This window comes from Ustilaginoidea virens, chromosome 1 (assembly GCF_000687475.1).
Source record: "Ustilaginoidea virens chromosome 1, complete sequence".
Taxonomy (NCBI): Eukaryota; Fungi; Ascomycota; class Sordariomycetes; order Hypocreales; family Clavicipitaceae; genus Ustilaginoidea; species Ustilaginoidea virens.
In genome coordinates, this window is record NC_057316.1 from 5041844 (window position 1) to 5063458 (window position 21615).

Below are 21615 nucleotides of genomic sequence, written 5' to 3' on the forward strand. Positions count from 1 at the left end.
GCAGCAAGATGGATACAAGAAAGGAAAGCCACAAAACACCCTGGGCTTGTTCCCTGCCACGAGCTTCGCAGAGTCGGGCGAAATAACACCGGGAGAAGAGTAGGAGACTGTTCATCAGAAAGAGGGGGGGGGGGCAGCACGATGCACAGACAGGAAAAAGCGATGCTTTTAATAGCCTGGAGGAGGGGGTCGGAGCTCGGAACCGACGCGGCGCATGAGCCAAGGATGTGTCCGAACGCGCCAGGCTGCAAGACTGCGCGAGGGCCAGGACGGAATCCGAGCTCATGGTTCTGGATTCTGGAATGCTTGTAGGTGTGTGTCGTCTGGTTTATCGCGCGCGTGACACTCCTGCACCCTGTTTCGGTTGGTTGACTACAAAACGCCAGGTGCTTAGGCAACCTCTTCCATGCATCAACAAGACGCCTCCAATCAACATGGCTGAATGAAAAGTAGTTACCGTTGCGAGGCAGCAACTACTATCGATTCGGTTGAGCTGCATCAGGATTTAGAAAAAAACCTGCTACGGCGGCAGCGCGAGAGGGTTGGGGGGGGAAGGGTTCACCTGGCAAGCTTCGCGAACCCTTCAAAGCGAACCGAGGTAGATGGATTCTAGTTTCATCAGTTCAGTAGTGCCGAGCTCATGGTTCTGGATTCTAGAATGCTTATAGGTGTGTGTCGTCTGGTTTATCGCGCGCGTGACACTCCTACACCCTATTTCGGTTGGTTGACTACAAAACGCCAGGTGCTTAGGCAACCTCTTCCATACATGAACAAGACGCCTCCAATCAATATAGCTGAATGAAAAGTAGTTACCGTTGCGAGGCAGCAACTACTATCGATTCGGTTGAGCTGCATCAGGATTTAGAAAAAAACCTGCTACGGCGGCAGCGCGAGAGGGTTGGGGGGGGAAGGGTTCACCTGGCAAGCTTCGCGAACCCTTCAAAGCGAACCGAGGTAGATGGATTCTGGTTTCATCAGTTCAGTAGTGCCATGAAGATGGTGCGAATGAAGAACAATTGCTCTCAGTCCTTATTGACCGAGATGAAAGTTCCGTCATGGTAAGCAGACAACAATCCGAAGGGGGCTTTGGCGCTTTCAGGATCAGTCAGGCTCAAACATGGCGCGGCAAGTGGTGTAGATGGCAACCACGTGGAAAGATGCTGTATGTTTTTGAAGGGGAATAAAACAAATTTCGAATCCTAGCGTGGTGCTCTTCACTAGACATGATAGGCATCCGGAAAAGACCGAAGGGGATTGGGTTTGTATCGTCGTCGCTGTGCCAGGTAGCTAGCAGAAGAAGAAGACAACAAATTGTCGCGATTCATGCCGTTGGCTGGGATCAGCTCGTCCTCATTGGTCACTGTGCCGCACGTTGGTTGCGATTCAGGCTTCAGCTGCGCGCGACGAGGTGAAATGACCTAGATAGGCATGGGGTAACAATCGACAATCGCCATTCGTTCTAAAGGTGAGGGGAGGGGCCTCGTCCGTGCTCCAGAGACCCATTTAATGACTTTTAGCTTACAACATGAGCCGCGGAAACGCAGCCAAAGAGGCAGGGGACCCGGGGAACCGCTTCTAGAGTTGGGGATGTGGCGTCGTTGCTTGAATGGAGGGAGACCCCCCGGCGTGATCAGACCCTCGTGGCCCTTTCATTTACTGCAAATCTGCCATCTGAGCTTCAAGCGCAATCCGCAGTTGGAGAACGGAGATATTCGATCAGAATCTGAAATAGCTCGCAATAAGATCCGAGGGCAACTGAGGAATCGCGACGTGTCATCAACCCGGGAAAGACGGCACCGATCATGCAAGACATGGTGGTGCCTCATGCGAACCGACGGGTACCGGGTTGTTGTGAACAGCTTGTGTTTTGATTTTCCCTTTCGACGCTGACGTTGCAAACTGCAACTACTCTGGAGTCGGTACCTTGCTGATGGCTTTTTACGGATTGGCAGAGCAAAGGACAACATGAGACATTAAACTTGCGACAAGACTGTAAACGTAAAGCCTGTGACCAAGTCTCAGATGTGGTTATCTCTTACCCAGTGGCAGCTTCTCATATGGCGACTTGGACGTCGACTGCGATGGTCATTCATCACCTTGACCAGGGCGTTGGACTCGATGAATTAATTCTGTTGCTCACCTTGGAGATTCGGCGAGGAGCGCGGACCTGGGCTGGAGACAAAATGGCGCTGTTAACAAGATTGACGAAAGCAAGGCGTAGAAAAAGCTCGAGATGCCAAGACGTCTGGTTCCAGCCAACCAACAATGTTCCAGCCACGAGGGCAAGGGGCAGGGGAAGGCCCCGAGGCTGCCAGCCCTGCCGCTTGTTGCTGCTACCTACCGTCAGCTACCGGTTATGTACCGGCCGGGAGGTAGTAGGTACCTTAGGTTAGGCAAGGTAGGTACCTAGGTAGGTACCTTACGCAGCTGGCAGGCAAGTGGGTCAGCCTAGCCACGTGCAGGTTAGGGAGTGGCTTAGGTTAGGCAGTGGAGATGTTGCCGCAAAGCCAACGAGAAATGAGGAGAGGTTGAGCCGGCGTTGCGGGAAGACAGATACTCCGCGGGAGGGGAGCGGTATCTACTCCGTAGTCTGGTGCTCTTTTACAGAAGGCCAAGCCCTGCGGAGTAGCCGTTGTCCTGGCGTGGGATGTAAGACAGTAATACAATTTATAATGAACGAGGCAGGGTGTGTAGAGTGTAGAGTTTACAAGAGTCAACCACCTCAGACAGACTGGTGCCAGGCAGCTGCCAGGCAGCTGCCAGCACCTTTCTCGCCGCCAAGACCAGGGGGCAGGAAGGCGGTGCCCACGGAGGGCCAGGTACCACCATACCAATACCATTGAGACCAGGATGCCAGGCAGGAGGTAGGAGGTAGGCAGGAAAGAACTACTCCGTACCCGAGGCATCACGACCACGACCACTAGGTACCTACGTACCTGGTAGGGCACCTCTCAACATCTACGTCCGGTTCTGGACAGATGTATGGAAATAAGCAACAACAACAACAACAACAACAATAATAATACCAACAAGATAAAATAAATTAATAATAAATCATCAAAAAAAAATAAAAATAAAAAAAAGACACTCACGTAGTATGAATATGGGCACTCTTGGCGTCAGATATTGCAGGTAGTACCGGCCTTGGTTGACAAGGTGTCAACTTCTTTGACTGCAAAAAGCCAGGGTGTCGTCATACAATGATATGGATGCGGCAACTTGGAAGCATACTTGTCCTGTTCTCTCTCAATCCCGAGTGCTACGTGGATTATTCGACCTTGGTACTATTATTTCCCCATCAACACATCAACACAATGGAGAACGCCATCGAGCACCTTGGGCGGATAGCCCGCCCGCCCGTCCTGAAATGTGGCCTCAAAAGAGCACTGATGACCGACCAACTAAGGTAACTGGGCAGGACGGGGGAAAAAAGCCACGGACTTACTCGACAGGAACCGCCCATCGATCCAATACTCGTACTTGCATCGTACATACTTGCATCGTACATACTACACGGCCATGCGACACCACGTGCGTATCTTGAATGAGTCAATGGCCCCGCCTGGACACAATGTTAGCTGTCCGTTCCGTTCCACTTGTCACGATTGACCCAAATGAAATCATGACCTCTGGCCCCAGGAAAAGCCACTTTGACAAGCGTTTTGACGAGATGGACGCTCCACGCTGTTCGGTTGGTTGGCGACTTGGCGCATTCTTTTCACCGTGCTCTACCGTGGCTTGCCAACGGCGGCCCTCAAGCCACAGGCCGGCCATTATTCAGTCAATCAGGGCGAGGCAGATGCGAGGCAGATGCGAGGCAGATGCGAAATGGGGCGAAATGGGGCGAAATAGAGCGAAAGGGAGCGATGCAGTACCGAGTACTCTGGGGAGATGTACATAGCCTTGATTGTAGCTGATGTGGCATCAAGGACAAACTCGACTGGGTCTCGGTCCCTTTGAATGACGGACGTGCCGGCACGTACATGTAAATGTAAGCTTACTAGAAACTGCAAAGCGCTGGTCCTGAGTGAGTCACACAGGAAACTATATCTCGGATGAGATTGAAGACGGCTGGGGAATTTTAGTAATCGTTTGCGCCCAAGTTACGACTGGGGTGGCGCTTAATATTTGTCGCCACACACATGTATGTACTCCGTACCTACATGTAGACATGCCACATGCGGCTATGCCGTGGACGGACGGGAGTGGGAGTGGCCACTTCAACTTGAAGCCCGTAAAAACCGCAGGCCGAGGGAAACTATGTACGGAGTACTAGCAGAGGAACAGGGTAGGAAAATGCCAGGCACCAACCATGGAGGCATGCATCATGCCTATAATCCCATTACCGTTCGTCATCCCTATCCAATCTGGTTTCTCGTCGTGAACCCGTCAATGGGGCGTATGAGATCAATGGCCCCCAAGCCAAGCTGGTGGTGATGCACGTTCAACCCATGCATCCTGAAGGCAGATACAGATACGATTGATGGTTCCCTGGTGTCTTGCACAAACAAGCACGGGGTAACTGCGGAGTACACTACACCAGGTTTGGTGGCAATCCATTGCTGATGCTGCCCTGCCCGGTGCTGCCCGGTACTGCCCGGTACTGTGCTGCACTGTGCTGCACTGTGCTGCACTCTTTCAGGACGAGAAATACCCCAAGGGTCAAGCAAGGTACAAACACATACACACATGTACGGTGCAGCATGTACGGAGTTCCGTGTACCTGCTTCCCCTGGCTGGATTGGAAACGAATCGAAACTTTCTCGCGAGATGCCAGTTGCAGCCTGCAAAGGCCATCTGCCCGTCAAATGTCAAATGAGAGAGAGAAATTTATTTCATGCCATGCCAAAAAGGAATCGGCTCGGCCACCAGGCCCCAGGCCCATGCTCAGCTCCAGGGCCCACACGTGCTCCAGTAGGGACGCAATTTCCTTGCGCTCGACTCTCCAAGTCTATGTTGTCTGCCTTGTCTTGACCCAGTGCCCCTCTAGCCCCCCTGCACTGGCCACCCAAGCACGTGCCGTTGACCAGTGCCCGTTAATAAAAAACGGACCTAGAACCCGTTGCGAAAATGCTAGTGCCTGGCGTTCGCTCGATGAAGCCGTCTGTCTTGGTCTGCTGTTCCGCATTCCGCTTCATCTTGCTCCGTACAGTCCGTCCCACCGGATCCATTTCCTTCCCCTGGTTGTTGTTAAGCTTGAGCCCTTTGAGCAGATGAGATTGCCAGGCAGCGCCTGCAGCAAGCCAACCCACGCCCCCTTTCCCTTTCTGCCCCCCGCTCCCCACCCCTTCCCGCGGCCAAGGGAAAAGAAAAAAAAAAAAAAAAAAAAAAAAAAAGAAAGGCGAAAAACCCCCCCCCTCAAAGCGGCTCTTGCTTTGCTACATTGTACATGCAACCCACCCGCCAAAGAGGTAGGTAAGTACATCCCACTGCACATCCCACTGCCTGCCTGCCTTGCCTTGTCTGTCTGCCTGCCTTGCCCGCCTGCCATATCGCCCAGTGCTCACCTGCTCGCTACTGTGCTGTGTGTGCGTTGTGCATCTTCCTCTCTCCCGCTCCGCTCTCCAAGTCTCTCTTCCTCTCTTTCTGGCCTCTCCGTCCTTCTCTTCCTCCTCCTCCCCCCTTCTGATCTGAACATGATCACGTCTATTATTAGAAGCCTCCGACGCCAGACCCAGCCCCATCCTGCACCGTTGCCTTTGCCTGCTGCGCTGCTGCGGCTATATACTATATACCGCCAAACAACGTTGACCTCAACCGACGCCTGGCTACTAAGCTATAAACCAATCTACAGGCCCTTCTCTGGACGTCGCCGCCGGTTTTGCATTCTTACCTGGACCGACCGACCCGTCACCTGGCTGCGTCTTTGGCTGTGACGCTACCCTTTGCCGCTACGGAGTACCCTTTGACCTTACCGCTCCTCCCGCTAAGCCTCGCCCATCGCCAACTCCCCTCAACACCACCGCCGACTTTTCTTTACATACTGGAAATATCTCCCCAGTCTCGGTTTGGATGCAGCCCCTCTCCCGCTGTTCTATCCCTCCGAACACTCGACAATTTTCCTTCCTTTACTTCTTGACACACCTTCCCTTGTGCTTTTCGATTCAGGCCTTTTTTTTTTTTTTTTTCTTCTTTTTTTTCTTTTGGCATTCCATGTTCTGCTAGGACAACTTTGATTTAAAGCATACTTTAATAAAGCTTCGCGCCCTCACCCTCCTGTCTGTCTCATAGTCGCCACTTTTATTTTCTCTCCCACTTTTTGCTCCCGCCTATCTTTTCAAGTAGTTCTCGCCTCCTATCGACACCCTTCAAATTCGGCTGGCGAACCTTCAACTACCGTCACCAAACGTCTCGCGCACGCGTGCACTTGCCTTCCCATCTAAGACGCCGGGCAACCAGCACAGCTTCTTGCGTCAGCGCAGATTCCGATTATTTTGGTTTCCCATTTCCGAAGGACTCTTTTTTTTATTATTTATTTATTATATTTTTGTCTCGTCGCCCATCCTATCACCTGCTTCACATAGTTGCGCAAACTATCCAAAGCTGCCCTCTCCACGAGGTGCGAGCGTGAAACAAGCTTCTACATTGTCGCAAGCTTGGCTCTGAGCGTTTCGACTGCGCGCAAAGGAAGCCGTGCATAGACGCGCCAGCACGCAACCATGGGCCGAAGAAAGATTGAGATTAAAGCCATCAAAGATGACAGGAACAGATCGGTGTAGGTGGTGAACTCGGATGTGCCCACCAATCTCCCGTACTGATCGTGGATGCAGGACATTTTTGAAACGAAAAGGTGGATTGTTCAAGAAGGCTCACGAATTATCGGTGCTCTGCTCCGTCGACGTAGCCGTCTTTATTTTCGGAAACAACAAAAAGCTATACGAGTACTCGTCTACAGACATGCGCGACCTCATTAGCAGATATCAATATGTGAGTCGAGCTGAAGCCTAGTTCTGTGTCTGGCTGCTTGTTCTTCAACGAACCTCGCCACAACCACCAGAGAAAAATGACCCTCAAAACCGGAGTATTGACTGGCGTGTCGCAGCATGGTGGTCCAAATGAACACAAAGGACCAGCGGATTTCAACGGTGGTGATGACGATGATGAGGATGACGGTGACGGGACTCCTCCTAGAGGCCTTGATGGACACGAACATCTAATGATGCCTCCCCAGTTTCACGGGCATGTCCAACCACAATTCCCTCAACTTCGTCATCACACTCCATCGGCATCGCCGCCCATCCCAAATGGGGGCCCTTTCCAAGCACAACCAGGTCTTCCTGGCCATCCTGGACCGCGAGGAACAACGCCTCAACCAACGATGGGTTCCCGGCCCGGTTCGAGGAATGACGTGCGCAGAGTAGTCCCCAACATGGCGGCCCAGGCTCATGCAGCTCATCCTGGCATCACCTACATGCCGACACCTCCAATTTACCAAACCTCGGGTCCGCCAGGGATGCTTGGGCCGCAGCCTACGGCGCAGTACCCGTATCCTTTGCAACAGCAACAACCGCACCAACATGGGCCCCCGCCGCCTCCTCCTCCGCTGCCCCAGCAGCAACCGCAGTACGCAGAAGACCGTCGACCTGCTGCTCCTCCTGGTTACACGTCTCAACCACACCCTCGTTCTATACCCACTATATCCCGAACGGAGCCTCCCGAGGCGCAGCTTCCCAATGGGAATAGCCAACAGCACTTGCCTCCTCAGCAGCATCCAGGCCAACACTTCTCGTCTCCTTCACTGTCCGAGCGACGTCCGCAAGACCTCCCTCCTCCACCGCCTTCTGTCGACCCTAGGCCAAGGACTGAGCCGTCGGATAGGCCACAGCTGCTGCTGCTGAATACTGATTCTGCAGTCAGAAAACTGCCGCAGAGAAGGTCTCATAGCATTTTCACCCCCATCGAGGAGAACAGGTCCATCTTGTCACAACATCTTGCTTCTTTCTCAAACGACTCTCAAGGCCTCAAGTCGGAGGCGGGTGCCAGCGGACTCAAGCGGACCCAATCCGCGGATATTCCGTCACGTGGAGATGCATCGGCTTCACCACGGCTGAAACGATCAAGCACCCAAAGCAGCGCTGACAAGGTTCGAGCCGCATCTACCTCGTCAGGGCCCGAAGCATCGTTTACTCCCCCGTCTAGGTCGAATAGCCTCAAGGTTGGCGGGTCGAGTGGTGCATCCCGACCCAGGGGCCCTCCGCTTACCCTGCAGATTCCAGACGGCGCATCCGAGCCTGCTAGTGCCGGAGACGAGTCGCAATCGCCGCAAGGTCCTGCCATCACCCCGACTCAGGCACCACGGCAGGCAGCCTCGGTCGTCCTTCCTCCGCCTTCTCCTTCGGCATCTGCGCTGCTCTCCGCGGGTGCCAGCGGGCCACCGAATCCCTTTGCTCGGCCGCCACCAGCACAAAACATGAACGGGGAAACACCCGTCTCTGCGCTGCCCTCGAGGTTCCTCAACCACGACTTCTTGCCCAGTCCAAGCAGCTTCTACCCGGAGTGGAATTTCCGCGGAAGCGACAGCAACACCCTGCCTAGTCCGCTGAATTTCGCCACACCAGTGGTGGGCAATGGCCCGAGCTTTTTGAGAGACGACGGCCAGGGCACTTCTGGCAACTACAACAGCAGCACAAGCAACAACAGCAGCAGCACGTCATCTGCTGCAGCCACAACTGCAAGCACTACCACGACGAGCGGTGCTCCACCACCAACCTCTGACCCGCCCGGGGCGACTAAGCGCAAGAGTCCTGAAGTTGATGGCGGGATACCAAGCGAACACCACTCTGGACCAGCAGAAGCCAAAAGAGTCAGAGTGGAGCAGGCGTGGGAGGTTGCTTGATTTGGTAGCTTGCTTCTCGGAATGCGCACAATTGATACTCTTGATACTCTCGTCCCCATTCTCCGGTCTCATCCTTGTTCTTCTTCTCTTCTTCTTCTACCTCGCGTGCTCACGAGCTTGTTTTTTTTTTTCCTTTTCTTTTCTTTTTTTTTTCCCGCTTCGTTGTGCAATCCTTCTCCCCTGTTTTCTTCTTGACCATAAATCAAATTTCGGCAACGACGCGTTCGGATATACCCGGGCTGGAATTACGTTGGATCGCTTTACTTGCGCTAATATGCTTGATCTTTTATTATACGCATACATGACAAGGAGTGCAGGACCCTGTCAAAGGTACATATGGATGCGGAAACATTCGATATTTGACGGAGTGGTATATCACGGCTTGGCGGGTTGGCTTTTGTTGAGTGATTGTTTGAGTTGAAGCGATAGTTGGCCCTTTTTTTTTTCTTTCTTCTTTTTTCTTTTTTTGACTAACTGGTCGTCATGAATATATCAGCAAGTGGATGGTTGCACGCGGCGTTGGTCGTCTCGCTTGTTCGTAATTTTTTTTTTTTTTTTTTTTTTTTTTTGCAAGATTTGGAGAGTCCCAAAGTCGTTTGCTTGCAAAACTCGTTCCCACTCTCCTGTCCTGGAAAAGCCGTCTTTTGCAGTGAGAAGACGACAAGATGTGCTATCCATTCAGGAGCTGGTGTCGTTGGTCGGGCTAGATGTAATCTGCGCAGAAAAGTCCCCTTCCTCAACAAGTGTTTTACATGGCATGGCATATGTTGCAGATTCCAGAGCATGAATAAGACCCGGTTGTACATGATGAGTGCTGTTCATTCCATCTGCATGGCCAAGAAGTAAGCGTGGCGGTTAGGTAGACGGAGGTGAGAAGCACCAAAGCTTCACTTCACTGCCATGTTATACCTGCACATGCCATCAATAGATACAAATATGCCCAGTCAGTGCCATTCATTACACGCGCAAAGAAAATACTCGCGCCGTCATCAGTCATTTCCTCACTGGTAATTCATCACTCCTTTGAGCAACCACTTGATCAAGTTAGCACGGCCAGTCGCACCTTTGAATCTCGCACTTTGCAGTATCCTTTTTTTTTTTTTTTTTTTTTTTTTTTTTTTTCTCACAAACCCTCGGGATGCCACTTACCAGTTCGCCATTGGCAACCCTGCAGACGACCCTGTCCACCTCGACGCCGTCCGGCAGAATGAGCCTCTTGCCGTCCTTTTCTTCCCACCAGACTTGCTTGCCCGCCCAGGTGGTGGCCCTGTCGCCCTCCCGCCACGGCGCCCTCATGACCAGGTGGGCCTTTACAAACTGCTCCAGGTTGTGGTTCGCGCGGTCCTGGCCCTGCTGCCCTTGGTAGGCTCGGTCGCCCAGGGCGGAGTAGTCGCTGGGGGATTCCCACGGTTTGCGGGGCAGGGCGTCTATGGCGGAGTTGAGGGGGGCGAGGACGGTCGCCTTGGCGGCTGGGTCGGAGAGCAGGTCGGACGTGGGGGAGCGGAGGCGGGCGACGGAGCCGAAGGAGGAGATGGAGCGCTGCGGACCGATGGCCTCGGCTAGGGAGATTCGGGGCTGGATCTGGGACGGGTGGTATTTGTCCGGGGAGGAGGGGTCGTGGTCGTCGGCGGTGCCGCTGCTGGTGCCGCTGGAGAATTTGATGCGGGGCGGCGGGGGGTTGTCGTCCGAGTAGAGGTCTTCCTTGCCGGGGGGTTGGACGGGCAGACGCTGCTGCTGAGAGGTCGGGGGCATGATTTGCTGGAGCGAGGCGGGTGCGAGGACGGCGATGAGGACGACGGCGAGGGTCGGCCTCATGCCGAGTTGATGGGGGGGGGGGAGATTTGGGCGATGCAGCAGGCGGGATGGGGAGGACGTTTGGGACGAGGGGAGGTTTGAGGGATGCACGGACCGGGGGGAACGCGCGGAGTGCTGGTGAGAGATGATGACTGTGACGGAGTTGTGTTTTGCTTGTGCTTGGTGCGTCACGAGGCGCTGCGGGGGAGTAACGAGACGGGGCACGTCGGGCGGCGGAGAGGGGCTCGCGGCACGTGCGGCGTCACGGGGAAGAGCAAGTTCAGGCAGCTTCGGTTCGAGGCAGCCGAAGCAAAGTTCCCCAGACTGCCAGACAGACTTGGAACCAGGGCCTTGCGGGGGGGGGGAGCAGGTGAATCAGGGAATCACGAGACGTCCGTCGCGCGGTCTTTACATGTGAAAGTGGAATAGAAACTGCTGGGTGGCAAGGTTCCCTCCCCACAAAAAGAAGGAGGGTGTGGGAGAAATAGGGGGGGGGGGGTGGTGTGGGATTGAGAAAAAGACCCGCAGGGGCAAATCCATGCGGCCAATCAGGGCGGCTCTGATTGAGGTCGCTGGGCGGACTTTGGCCCAAAGCTCATTGGGTGCGAGCAAAGGGCAGCGCTAAGCAGGGGGGGCTTCACATGCCAGGCAGCTGGAGCAGACCAGACCGGGGTCGGGGTGCAGCTGGCAGCGGAGCGGGCAGGCCAAGCAAAGGCGAAGGCGAGGCAATCTCCCCGTGGGTGAATTTCTCCTCGTCTATCGTGGGCAAGAGGCCATGAGCGGGGGGGGGCAAGTCGTAGGAATGGGGGGGGGGGGGGGGGGGTTCTGGTCTGCGTGTCGGGGCAAGCAGATGGTGAGGGTGGCAGAGGGTGGCAAGAGGGCGGGCGGCGCCTGTCCGTTGGCAGCCAGCACCAGTCGGCGGACGGGCCAAGGGTTCGGGGTTCGGGGTTCGGGGTTCGGGTCCGGGTCCGGGTTCAGGATCGGGAGTAGGATCAAGCGGGAGCAGGAGCAGGAGCAGGAGCAGGAGCAGGAGCACAGCTAAATCGCGGGGCAGAGGAGCCGTCCCGAGTCGTCCATGATGGTGTCGGCGCAATGGCCCAGCTGGGGGATGCTGGGCTAAGCACCGGGAGGAGTCGCCGCTTGTCTTTATACCCGTGCTCGCATTCGTCTGCTCGTCTGGCCGGGCTGTAGCGGTATGTAGTCTGGTCCTAATGATCTGTAAGTGCCGGCCTAGTCTAGTACACCGCAGTTGCGGTTGGTATTTTCCTAGGTAAGGTAGGTAGTTGGAGGCTTGGAGCAACCAGACCATTCGTCTGCCATTGCCTGGCCGGCCACCTGCCCAGCACCAGACTAGGTGTTGTCGTTGTCGTTGTCGTTGTTGTCGTTGTTGTCGTTGTTGTCGTTGTTGTCGTTGTTGTCGTTGTTGTCGTTGTCATCACTGTCTTCTTTCTCCCGACGTTGGCTTTCCTCTGTACCGAGTGGGAATCTTGCCATGGTCAGGTCTTGTAGATATCGAGGACCGAGTAAAGCCAGAAGACGACGACGGTGATGCCTATTTGATTTGTACGGACCTCCCCTCGGCCTGGAGCATTCCTGGCGACAACGATGAATGATGAGATGGTTCAAGGCCATGAGCCAGGGCATGCGCAATGATTTGCAAGTTCCGCAATTCGCCTCCAACAGCCCGCGCCAAGGACACCCGTCAATTATTATAGGTGCCAGCTGACCTGGACCTGACCTGACCTGACCTGACCTGACCTGGACGTAACCAGACGTCGACTCGAAGCGACTGGTGTCCTTTTCCAGCCACGCCCCCCCTCCTGCCCGCACACCCCAGCCGCCACCTGGTCTCCATGCGCTGCGCACCCGCCAGCCAGCCGCCAGCCAGCAGCCAGCCAGCAGCCAGCCAGTAGCAGCGGCCGTTGCTCTCGGCAGAACGAGTGCCCGTCGTCGACCTCGGCTCTGGGCCTCTTGGAGTGGGCACTCACTGCCCCGTCCTCGGCGTAAGTTTGTAAACTCACCCATTCTCACGCTCCGCAGGAACCTCTTAAAACTGCCTTCGTCTGGTTTCCTTCTCCACATTACATTCCATCTCTTTTCCTCATCCTCTCCCCTCTCCTCTCGCCTCTTCCTCTCGCTCCTCTCTCCTCTTCATCCTCTTTATCCTCTCATCCTCGCCGTGTGTCCTTTTGCGAGCTCTTTCATCTGACGACGCGAGCGCAACCCACCGCAAAGCTGTTGCCCTCCATCATCGCACACACGCGCGCACACGCACATACACACACACACACACACACACACACACACACACACACACACACACATACATCATGGCTCCCAGTGTCATTGTTGTTGGTGGCGGCCGTAAGTAACAGCTCGTCTCGATTGTCCGCGACTTGCCAGCCAGCCGCCCCCCAAACACCAAGTCGAGTCAAATACCCCGAGGAAGCTAATCAATCATTCTTGTCTAGTCTCTGGCTTGAGTGCCGCCCATACCATCTACCTGGCTGGTGGCAACGTTGTTGTCCTCGATAAGCAGGGTGAGTTTTTTGTTGTTGCGCGTCACCGTCCTCCACCATTTGTGGGAGTCCGCGCTGTGCTGCGGCACCCATGGGCTGGTTTCCCCGGACCGAGCAAGGTGTGACCTGCTCTTACCGCTCAACCATAAGCCCCAGCTCGGAATCCCACGCGTCCGATTTGCGTTGTCGCTCCCAGCGGCCTGTCTCGGTCGAATGAGCCGACTGGTACTCCCTCGTTTCGCACGCACTAACATGCGATTCGCCACCCAGGTTTCTTTGGAGGCAACTCCACAAAGGCCACATCCGGTATCAACGGCGCCTTGACCAGAACCCAAGTCGAGCACAACATTGGAGACAGCGTCAAGCAGTTCTACGATGATACCCTCAAATCGGCCCGTGACAAGGCTCGCCCCGACCTCATCAAAGTTCTCACATACAAATCCGCCGCTGCCGTTGAGTGGCTGCAGGATGTCTTTGACCTTGATCTGACCCTGGTGTCCCGTCTCGGGTGAGTCTCGCTCTGCCATTGTGCGGACGCCCCGACGCCCTACGTTTTGGTTATTGGCGGAATGCAAAGCAGAAGGGTCAGGTGCTTACCAGTCCGTAGTGGCCACTCCCAACCCCGAACCCACCGTGGTCACGATGCCAAGTTCCCCGGCATGGCCATCACCTACGCTCTCATGCAGCGCATCGAGGAGCTTGCCGAGAAGGAGCCCCACCGAGTCCGGATCATCAAGAAGGCCCGCGTTACCTCGCTGAACAAGCAAGCTAACAAGGTCACCGGTGTCACCTACGAACTGGACGGCAAGTCCGCCTCCGTCGATGGCCCCGTTGTTCTCGCCACCGGCGGTTACGCCGCCGACTTTGGCGAGACGTCCCTGCTGCAGAAGCATCGCCCAGACACCATGGGCCTCGCCACCACAAACGGCACCCACGCCACCGGTGACGGTCAGAAGATGGTCATGGCCATTGGTGGCAACGGCATCGACATGGACAAGGTCCAGGTCCATCCCACTGGTCTGGTCGACCCCAAGGATCCCGGATCCAAGTGGAAGTTCCTGGCTGCCGAGGCTCTCCGAGGCGAAGGCGGCATCCTCCTCAATGGCGACGGCGACCGATTCTGCGACGAGCTCGGCCACCGCGACTACGTCTCGGGCATGATGTGGAAGGAGAAGGACAAGAACAAGTTCCCCATCCGTCTTGTTCTCAACTCCAAGGCGTCCAAGACGCTCGACTTCCACACCCGCCACTATTCCGGCCGCGGCCTCATGCGCAAGATGACGGGTAAGGAGCTGGCCAAGGAGATTGGCTGCAGCCCCGACCACCTGCAAAAGACTTTCCAGACCTACAACGCCATTGCCGAGGGCAAGCAGAAGGACCCGTGGGGCAAGAAGTTCTTCCACAACATGCCCCTCGACGTCAACGACGACTTCCACGTCGCCCTCATGGAGCCCGTCCTCCACTTCACCATGGGCGGAATCGAGATCAACGACAAGGCCCAGGTCCTCAACCAGGACAAGAAGCCCTTTGACGGGCTCTTTGCCTGCGGTGAGCTGGCCGGAGGTGTTCACGGCGCCAACCGTCTCGGCGGCTCCTCCTTGCTTGGCTGTGTCGTCTACGGCCGGGTTGCCGGTGACTCGGCCAGCAACTACCTGTTCCAGCAGGCTCTGTCGGGAAGCGCCGCCGGTGCCGCTCAGCGTCTCGGCCAGATCTCTCTTCACCTCGATCCCTCCGCGCCCGGCAAGCTGACGGTCGAGTGGGCCAACAGCAGCGGCTCAGGCTCAGGCTCCGGAGCCGCTGCCGTCCAGCAGTCCAGCGCCGCTCCCGCCGCCGCCGCCGCCACCGGTGAGTCCGCCGCCAAAGCCTCCGAGGCCTTCAAGATTCCCGAGACGGAGTACACCATGGAGGAGGTCGCTAAACATAACAAGGAGGGAGACCTGTGGGTGGTAGTTAAGGGCGTGGTCATGGACCTCAGCAACTGGCTCGACGAGCACCCAGGCGGGCCTCAGGCCATCAAAAACTTCATGGGGCGCGATGCCACGGAGGAGTTTGAGATGTTGCACGACGATGAGGTCATCCCCAAGTACGCTCCCAACCAGGTCATTGGCCGTGTCAAGGGCGTTGAACCCAGCCTCGAGATTTAACCTGGACCTTGCCCGGCTCAACCGGATCATGCTGGTGGGCGAGGGGGGGTTGATGAGGGATCAGCCATGTTTTATGCGGATGCATGGCAAAGACATGATTTTTTTTATTTTGCCCACTCGTTTGGCTGGGGAAAAAAGGAGAGAAGGTAGGGAAGGTTTTTTTTTTTTTTTTTCCTTCTCCTTGAAACCATTTCTGCACATAGAACGACCGTGTGAAGGAAGTAAAGAGCAGGAAGAAGAAGATGGAGACATGATTCCCCAAGTTTTGGCCCCGACTGTATTGGCAGTGCGGTAGCCGCAGGCGCATTTTGGGTATTTACTTTGATGGTCGATGGTCGATGATACTTTTTTTTTTTTTTTTTTTTTTTTTTTTTTTTTTTTTTTTTTTCTCCCTCCCTTCCCCCGGATGTACTGATAGCTAAAGTCCTCATCAATAAACATGTATGAATATGAACAAAGTGCACCCTGCGGTCGTCATCCCAGATCTTGCTGTCGATGCCTGCACAGCAGCAGCAAATCGGGGGACAGACCTTTGCACGGAGTACTCCGTACATAAATAGGTACCTAGGTAGGTACCAGGCCTTACCTAATGTTGAGCATTGTGTTGTCTGTGACTGTGTTTGACTTGTGACGGTGCCGATGACGGTGACGTGCGCGCGGATGGATGGAGCGAATGATGACCCGGGGGCCGGGCGCCCACCCCGACGCACGCCGACACACGGCGACACACGCCGACGCACGCCAAGCACGCCGGTTGAGGAGATTCATCCATCACCATCACTGGCAGAAGCGACGCTGGGCTGGGTGGCTGGCGGCTGAACCCCATCGTCCCGTTGCTCGGATTTGCAGAGCTGGCCTGCCTGCCTGCCTGCCTGCCTGCCTGCCTGCCTGCTTGGTGGGGTGCCAGAGTCTGTGCTGCATTGTTGTAAGAAGCGATGGTCTGGTGCGTGCTGGGCTGATCCGCGGCCGTCTTGTTGGAAAGTCTTGTGTGCAGAGCAGAGTGAGTATGTACAAGTAAAGTGTGCAGAGTACAGTGTGCGGAGTGCGGACGGGCGGGCTGTCATGGATCGTTCAATGGCGTTCAATGGCACGTGCATGCAACCATTCTGCCTGCCTAAACCATTGACGGAGTGGGGGGGGGTCTGGTCTGGTCTGGTCTGGTCTGGTCTGGTACCCTGTGGACGTGACGGCACGGCGCTGCACCCCAGATGCCAGCGGGCTTCAAATGCGTGGAACGTGCCCGGCCCTTTGCGCGGCAGGCTGCCACCAGCTAGCTGTGTGAAGACGTCTGGGGTCAATGCATGTCAATGGTTTCGCGGTGACCAACAAAGCCTGGGCCTGAACATTGGGGCCTGAACTTTGGGGCCTGAACTTTGGGGCCTGAACATTGCGGCTTGCCGGCCATGGGCGGCCAAGCAGAGGAGCTGGGGGGCACGGGTCAACTTGCAAAAGATGAATAAAATTTGATTGATTGATTGATTGATTGATGGACACATACTCCGTACTCCGTACAGAGGGGGCCCAGCGAGGGCGGCGCCACTGCAGCAGCACCAGCACCAGCGACGCCACACCCTGCCTGGCGCGCTGCGTTTCCTATTGAACCTAGAACCAGACTAGAGCTAGAACTAGAATCAGACTGGATTGATAGTTGCAGGGTTGAAGTTTGCACTGTCAAGTTGCAAGGTACCGCCTACGTTGTTGACCTTTGGTACGGACTACCCGCACGAGGTTCAAGTTGTGGGCCGGTTAGGTCCGGTCTGGTACAGTAGGGGCCTACTCCGTAGTTCGCTGGGGTCCAGACTTTGGGGGCGAGACGAACTATGTATGTAGCATGCATGTAGCATTAGCATGCTGGACCCAGCCATTGAGGCGGCCCTGCCGACAATGGCCCGCCCGGCCTCATTGATTCCATTGATTGGATTGGTTGCTTTGGTTGCTTTGGTTCTTGGCCAGGCTTTTGGGCGGGCTTCGGGCTTCTGGCTTCTGGCTTCTGGCTTCTGGCTTCTCGCTTTTGGCTTTGGCCCAGGCTACATACATGTACATATGTTGCCAGCGCGGGTTCCGTCAGTGCACTCTCTTTCTTGGCTGGGTCTGGTCTGGTCCGACCCAAGTTGACTGACCGACTGAAACTCCTGGCTGCGTTGCCGCGGTCCTCCGTAGTATCAATGTGTTACCGACGTGCCACATATGTACCTCTCTGCTGCTGGCAGACTTGAGGCTTAATTAACCGTGCCTTGACCTTGACCGCAGGGGCTTCCTCGCCTCGCCTTCGCCTTCGCCCTTTGTGTCGTCTTGGCTCCTCCGCTCAAAAGTCTCGCCAGCTCGGGTTGATTGGCCTGGCTGGGCTGCTCCTCTTGGCCTGAGGGCGCTGGCCGTTTATGATTTGACCAACTAGTCCAGTCCGGGCGGGCAGGCGGGCGAGCCAAGCCAAAGCAAAGCCCATTGATTTGAGCCAAAGTCACCAGACAACACCCACCACCACCCCGACTTCTCCCCCAGATTTTGTCGCTTCATTGCCGCCTCCGCCCTCCCGCACTAACTTGGTTTACCCATCCTCGAACTAGCGACTTCTTCTTCTCGCTTCGCAAACTCCCGCCCAACCCTGTCGGTTTCTCCTCGTCACTGCCCGAGATCCGCTTGAATCCCTTTTTATCAACACTTCTTCAACACCAAGCCTTGCTCGACTGCATGCGATTCCGACTTGCGACTGACAATCTCGACGACCCGACGCTCCCCTGCGTAATATCCATCTCCCGTGGGGGAAAAAAAAGGAAAAAAAAAAGGGGAAAAAAAGAAGAAAAAAAAAAAGGCAACACCGGGCCTTTCTCGCGAGCGACAACCCCTGTGCTGGTCTAGACTTTGCTAGCCGACGAGGCCTTGGCGAATCGACTTGTCCACCCGCGATTTCCCGTCCCAGTTCCTGCAAAGGCTGCCGCCATAATATCCCTTCAACCGAGTGCCGGCCCGCTTACCCGTCGGCCTTTTTTTTTTTTTTTTTTGTTTTTTTTTGTTTTACTCAACTTCTTCCATCTTTCCCCCTTCGGCTTCAGACTTCTTTGTTCCAATATAGTTTGCCAAAGCGGCGGCACCTAGTCCTGGACTGAAGTCACCGCAACCGCAATCATGGCGATAGCCATGGGCTGGCAAAAGCCGGACAATGTCGCTGGTTCCTCGGCTCCTGCCATCATGGTCGGGCTCTTTGTCGCTTCTGGAGGCCTACTCTTTGGTTACGACACTGGGTAAGCTTCCCTGTTCTCGCCGGTTTGGAGAGGAATCTCTTCATAACTTGTTGCTCCGGAGCATCACATGACCCACCAAGTCGTCGGATGAGGGGTTGCGGACGTGCTGGACTGGACATCCATCATTGGTGGCTAATCTTTTCCATTCTTTGCGTGCAGGGCCATCAACGGCATTCTTGCCATGACGGAATTCAAGCAACGGTTTGGCGGCAATTGCCGCTCCCCCAGCACCAACGACACCTCACCCTCGGCGGCGGCGGCGGCGGCGTCGTTGAATCTGTCGATATGCCCCAGAGATGCGTCTCTCATTGTTGCCATCCTCAGCGCCGGCACGGCTGTAGGAGCACTGCTCGCCGCCCCAGCCGGAGATTCACTGGGCAGGAGAATCAGTCTACTCGTCTCGGTAGCCGTCTTTTGCGTCGGTGCCATCTGCCAAGTCTGCGCCGATGCCATGCCACTCCTGCTCGTGGGCCGGTACGTGAACCCAAAAGCTCGCCGTGTTTTCGGACGGGAGGCTTTGAAAATCCTTCCTCTTATTCCCCCCCCCCCCCCCCCCCCCCCCTTTTTTTTTTGGGGCCCTCCCCGCAATCCGTTCAAGAAGGTGCTGGTGCTGACCGGACTCTTTTTTTGGTTCACAGAGCGATAGCGGGTGTTGGCGTAGGAGCCATCTCCGTCCTGGTGCCATTGTACCAGTCAGAGATGGCGCCGAAGTGGATTCGGGGAACTCTAGTCTGCGCATATCAGTTATCAATCACCATCGGGTTGCTATCCGCGTCCGTCATCAACATCATCACGTCCAAGTTTGACAACTCGTCAGCGTTCCGAATACCGCTGGGCCTGCAAATCATCCCGGCCGTGATTCTCACCGCCGGTCTGCTCGTGCTTCCCGAAACTCCACGCTTCCTCGTCAAGAGGGGGCAGAACGAGGCTGCGGGCCTCTCCCTCAGCCGGCTACGGAGACTGGACATTACCCACCCCGCCCTCATCGAAGAGCTGCAAGAAATCATCTCGAACCACCAGTACGAGCTCACCCTGGGGCCAGCTACCTACAAGGACGCCCTGTGCGGATCCCCACACCTCGGCCGCCGCACATTTACCGGCTGCGGTCTTCAGATGCTTCAGCAGCTCAGCGGCATCAACTTCATCATGTACTACAGCACCACGTTCTTCGACGGCGTGGGGGTCACCAGCCCCTACACGAAATCCACCATCATCAACGTCATCAACGTCGTGTCGACAATCCCGGGCCTGCTCGTCATCGAGCCTTGGGGACGTCGAAGGCTGCTCATGATTGGCGCCCTCGGCATGGCTGCATGCCAACTCCTCATGGCATCCTTCACCACCGCGGCCGGCGCAGATTTGCGAAACGTCAAGGAGACCATTCTCATCGTCTTTTGCTGCTTCAACATATTCTTCTTCGCCGCCTCCTGGGGCCCCGTGGTGTGGGTCGTCACGTCCGAGATCTACCCCCTCAAGGTGCGGGCCAAGTCCATGTCGCTCTCGACCGCCTCCAACTGGATACTGAACTTTGGCATCGCGTACGCCAGCCCGTTCATGGTCGAGGCCGGCCCGGGCTCGGCCAGTTTCGGGCCCAAAATCTTCTTCATCTGGGGAGCGTTCTGCATCCTCGCCTTCTTCTTCGTCTGGTGCATGGTGTACGAGACGAGCAAGATTAGCCTGGAGCAAATCGACGAGATGTACGAGCGCGTCAGCCACGCGTGGAACAGCAAGGACTTCCAACCGAGCTGGAGCTTCCAGCAGATGGTCGACCAGGGCTGGTCGCCGAGCGGCATCCCAGAACACGAGCTGCAAAGCACGCCGTCGCAGACGAGCGCCGACACCACCCTCGGCGACTCGAGCTCGTCCACCATTTCCATACGCCATGACGAGGAGCACCAGACTCGACGGGCATCATCAGCACGCGACACCAAGACGCTGCCGGTGGCGAATGTCGATTTCAGTTATTGAGCAAAGCACGCGCGCAGCCATTTTTTTTTCTTTTTTCTTTTTTCTTTTTTCTTTTTTCTTTTTTCTTTTTTCTTTTTTTTTTCTTTTTCTTTTTCTTTTTCTTTTTTTTTTTTTGCCCCAACTTGTTCCGAGGGCGAGGAAAGGCGTTTTTTAAACGGTCGGGCCAACGATGGCATTCTTGGAGGGACGCGAATCATGTTTTTGCTTGTTATCTACCAGCGATTTGAGTCTTTTGCGGCGCATAACGGAGTCGGGGCAAGCTCAGGGGGCGAGCTCAGGGGGCCAGCTCAGGGCTAAGAAGGGGGGGGAAGGGGGTGCATACATTGTCGCCAGACTGGAGACTGGAGCGCTTTGTTCTGCTTTATGTTGTCTTTTGGACACGACCATTTACAATTTACCATTTACAGCGACAATTACAATTCCCAATGCTCCAAACCTCCAACCTCCAACCTCCAACGCGCCAAGTGTCTGTCTGTCTGCCAGGGCGTGTTCCTGGTGTCGCGTCCGCGCAGCGAAGCACCCGACGCCCGTGCCCGCCCGCTCATGAGCGCGATCAACGCCACCCCCGTGCAGCGGCGAACCGGCCCGCCCTCCGGGTGGTCTAGTTGGTTTATGGCGTCTGACTGTAATGGCAACCGGCTCAATCAGAATGTCGCGTGTTCGATTCACGCCCTGGAGATTTTATTTTTTTTGGCCGCGCCGTGCGGCATCCGTCAGTGTTGATGCCAGTGTCAGCGTCAGCGTCAGCGTCAGTGTCAGTGTCATTGGCACTGTCGTTGCCATTGCCACTCACTGTCATTTCATCGTCATTGTCATCGTCATCATGCTCTTTGGGTAACATACCACCCGGCGCTTTCCCAGAGACCCCAGACTTTGACGGGTTATCTGTTTTGCTGGCGTGTTTCAGACGATGCACCGGGCGGCATGTTGGGACGGGAGGCTGCTGCATCTGGACCATTACAGCAACTTGTCGTCGCGGCACGGAGTTATTCTGTACGCCCGTACTGAGGGGGTGTCTGGTACACAGTGCGGGGGGCGGGCGGCAGTTTGGTGCGGCAGCACGATTACGACTGCGCTGGCCCGAGGTGCACTGTACATGTCACACTGCTGCTACA

General features: G+C 55.7%; 7 protein-coding genes across 7 annotated transcripts; 4 read left to right on the top strand and 3 right to left on the bottom strand.

The window, feature by feature from the left end:
* Positions 1 to 1973: 1973 nt before the first annotated feature.
* UV8b_01127 (uncharacterized protein) lies at positions 1974 to 3463 on the bottom strand (the record flags this gene model as incomplete). Its single annotated transcript, XM_043138625.1, has 6 exons — positions 1974 to 1978; positions 2040 to 2076; positions 2141 to 2172; positions 3093 to 3143; positions 3200 to 3284; positions 3446 to 3463. 6 exons carry the CDS (start codon positions 3461 to 3463, stop codon positions 1974 to 1976), a joined length of 228 nt encoding a protein of 75 aa, XP_042994559.1.
* A 3196-nt stretch (positions 3464 to 6659) lies between these two features.
* Positions 6660 to 8836, top strand: UV8b_01128 (uncharacterized protein; the record flags this gene model as incomplete). Its single annotated transcript, XM_043138626.1, has 3 exons — positions 6660 to 6715; positions 6771 to 6927; positions 7043 to 8836. 3 exons carry the CDS (start codon positions 6660 to 6662, stop codon positions 8834 to 8836), a joined length of 2007 nt encoding a protein of 668 aa, XP_042994560.1.
* Positions 8837 to 9837: 1001 nt separating this feature from the next.
* Positions 9838 to 10651, bottom strand: UV8b_01129 (uncharacterized protein; the record flags this gene model as incomplete). The annotated part of the gene is made up of 2 exons (XM_043138627.1): positions 9838 to 9870; positions 9986 to 10651. The coding sequence occupies 2 exons, from the start codon at positions 10649 to 10651 to the stop codon at positions 9838 to 9840; spliced, it is 699 nt and encodes a 232-aa protein (XP_042994561.1).
* Positions 10652 to 11980: 1329 nt separating this feature from the next.
* UV8b_01130 (uncharacterized protein) lies at positions 11981 to 12655 on the bottom strand (the record flags this gene model as incomplete). Its single annotated transcript, XM_043138628.1, has 1 exon — positions 11981 to 12655. The coding sequence occupies one exon, from the start codon at positions 12653 to 12655 to the stop codon at positions 11981 to 11983; it is 675 nt and encodes a 224-aa protein (XP_042994562.1).
* A 305-nt stretch (positions 12656 to 12960) lies between these two features.
* UV8b_01131 (uncharacterized protein) lies at positions 12961 to 15293 on the top strand (the record flags this gene model as incomplete). Its single annotated transcript, XM_043138629.1, has 4 exons — positions 12961 to 12994; positions 13102 to 13170; positions 13420 to 13657; positions 13757 to 15293. 4 exons carry the CDS (start codon positions 12961 to 12963, stop codon positions 15291 to 15293), a joined length of 1878 nt encoding a protein of 625 aa, XP_042994563.1.
* Positions 15294 to 18416: 3123 nt separating this feature from the next.
* UV8b_01132 (uncharacterized protein) lies at positions 18417 to 20500 on the top strand (the record flags this gene model as incomplete). The annotated part of the gene is made up of 3 exons (XM_043138630.1): positions 18417 to 18532; positions 18692 to 19006; positions 19171 to 20500. 3 exons carry the CDS (start codon positions 18417 to 18419, stop codon positions 20498 to 20500), a joined length of 1761 nt encoding a protein of 586 aa, XP_042994564.1.
* A 363-nt stretch (positions 20501 to 20863) lies between these two features.
* Positions 20864 to 21338, top strand: UV8b_01133 (uncharacterized protein; the record flags this gene model as incomplete). Its single annotated transcript, XM_043138631.1, has 2 exons — positions 20864 to 21096; positions 21236 to 21338. 2 exons carry the CDS (start codon positions 20864 to 20866, stop codon positions 21336 to 21338), a joined length of 336 nt encoding a protein of 111 aa, XP_042994565.1.
* Positions 21339 to 21615: the final 277 nt, after the last annotated feature.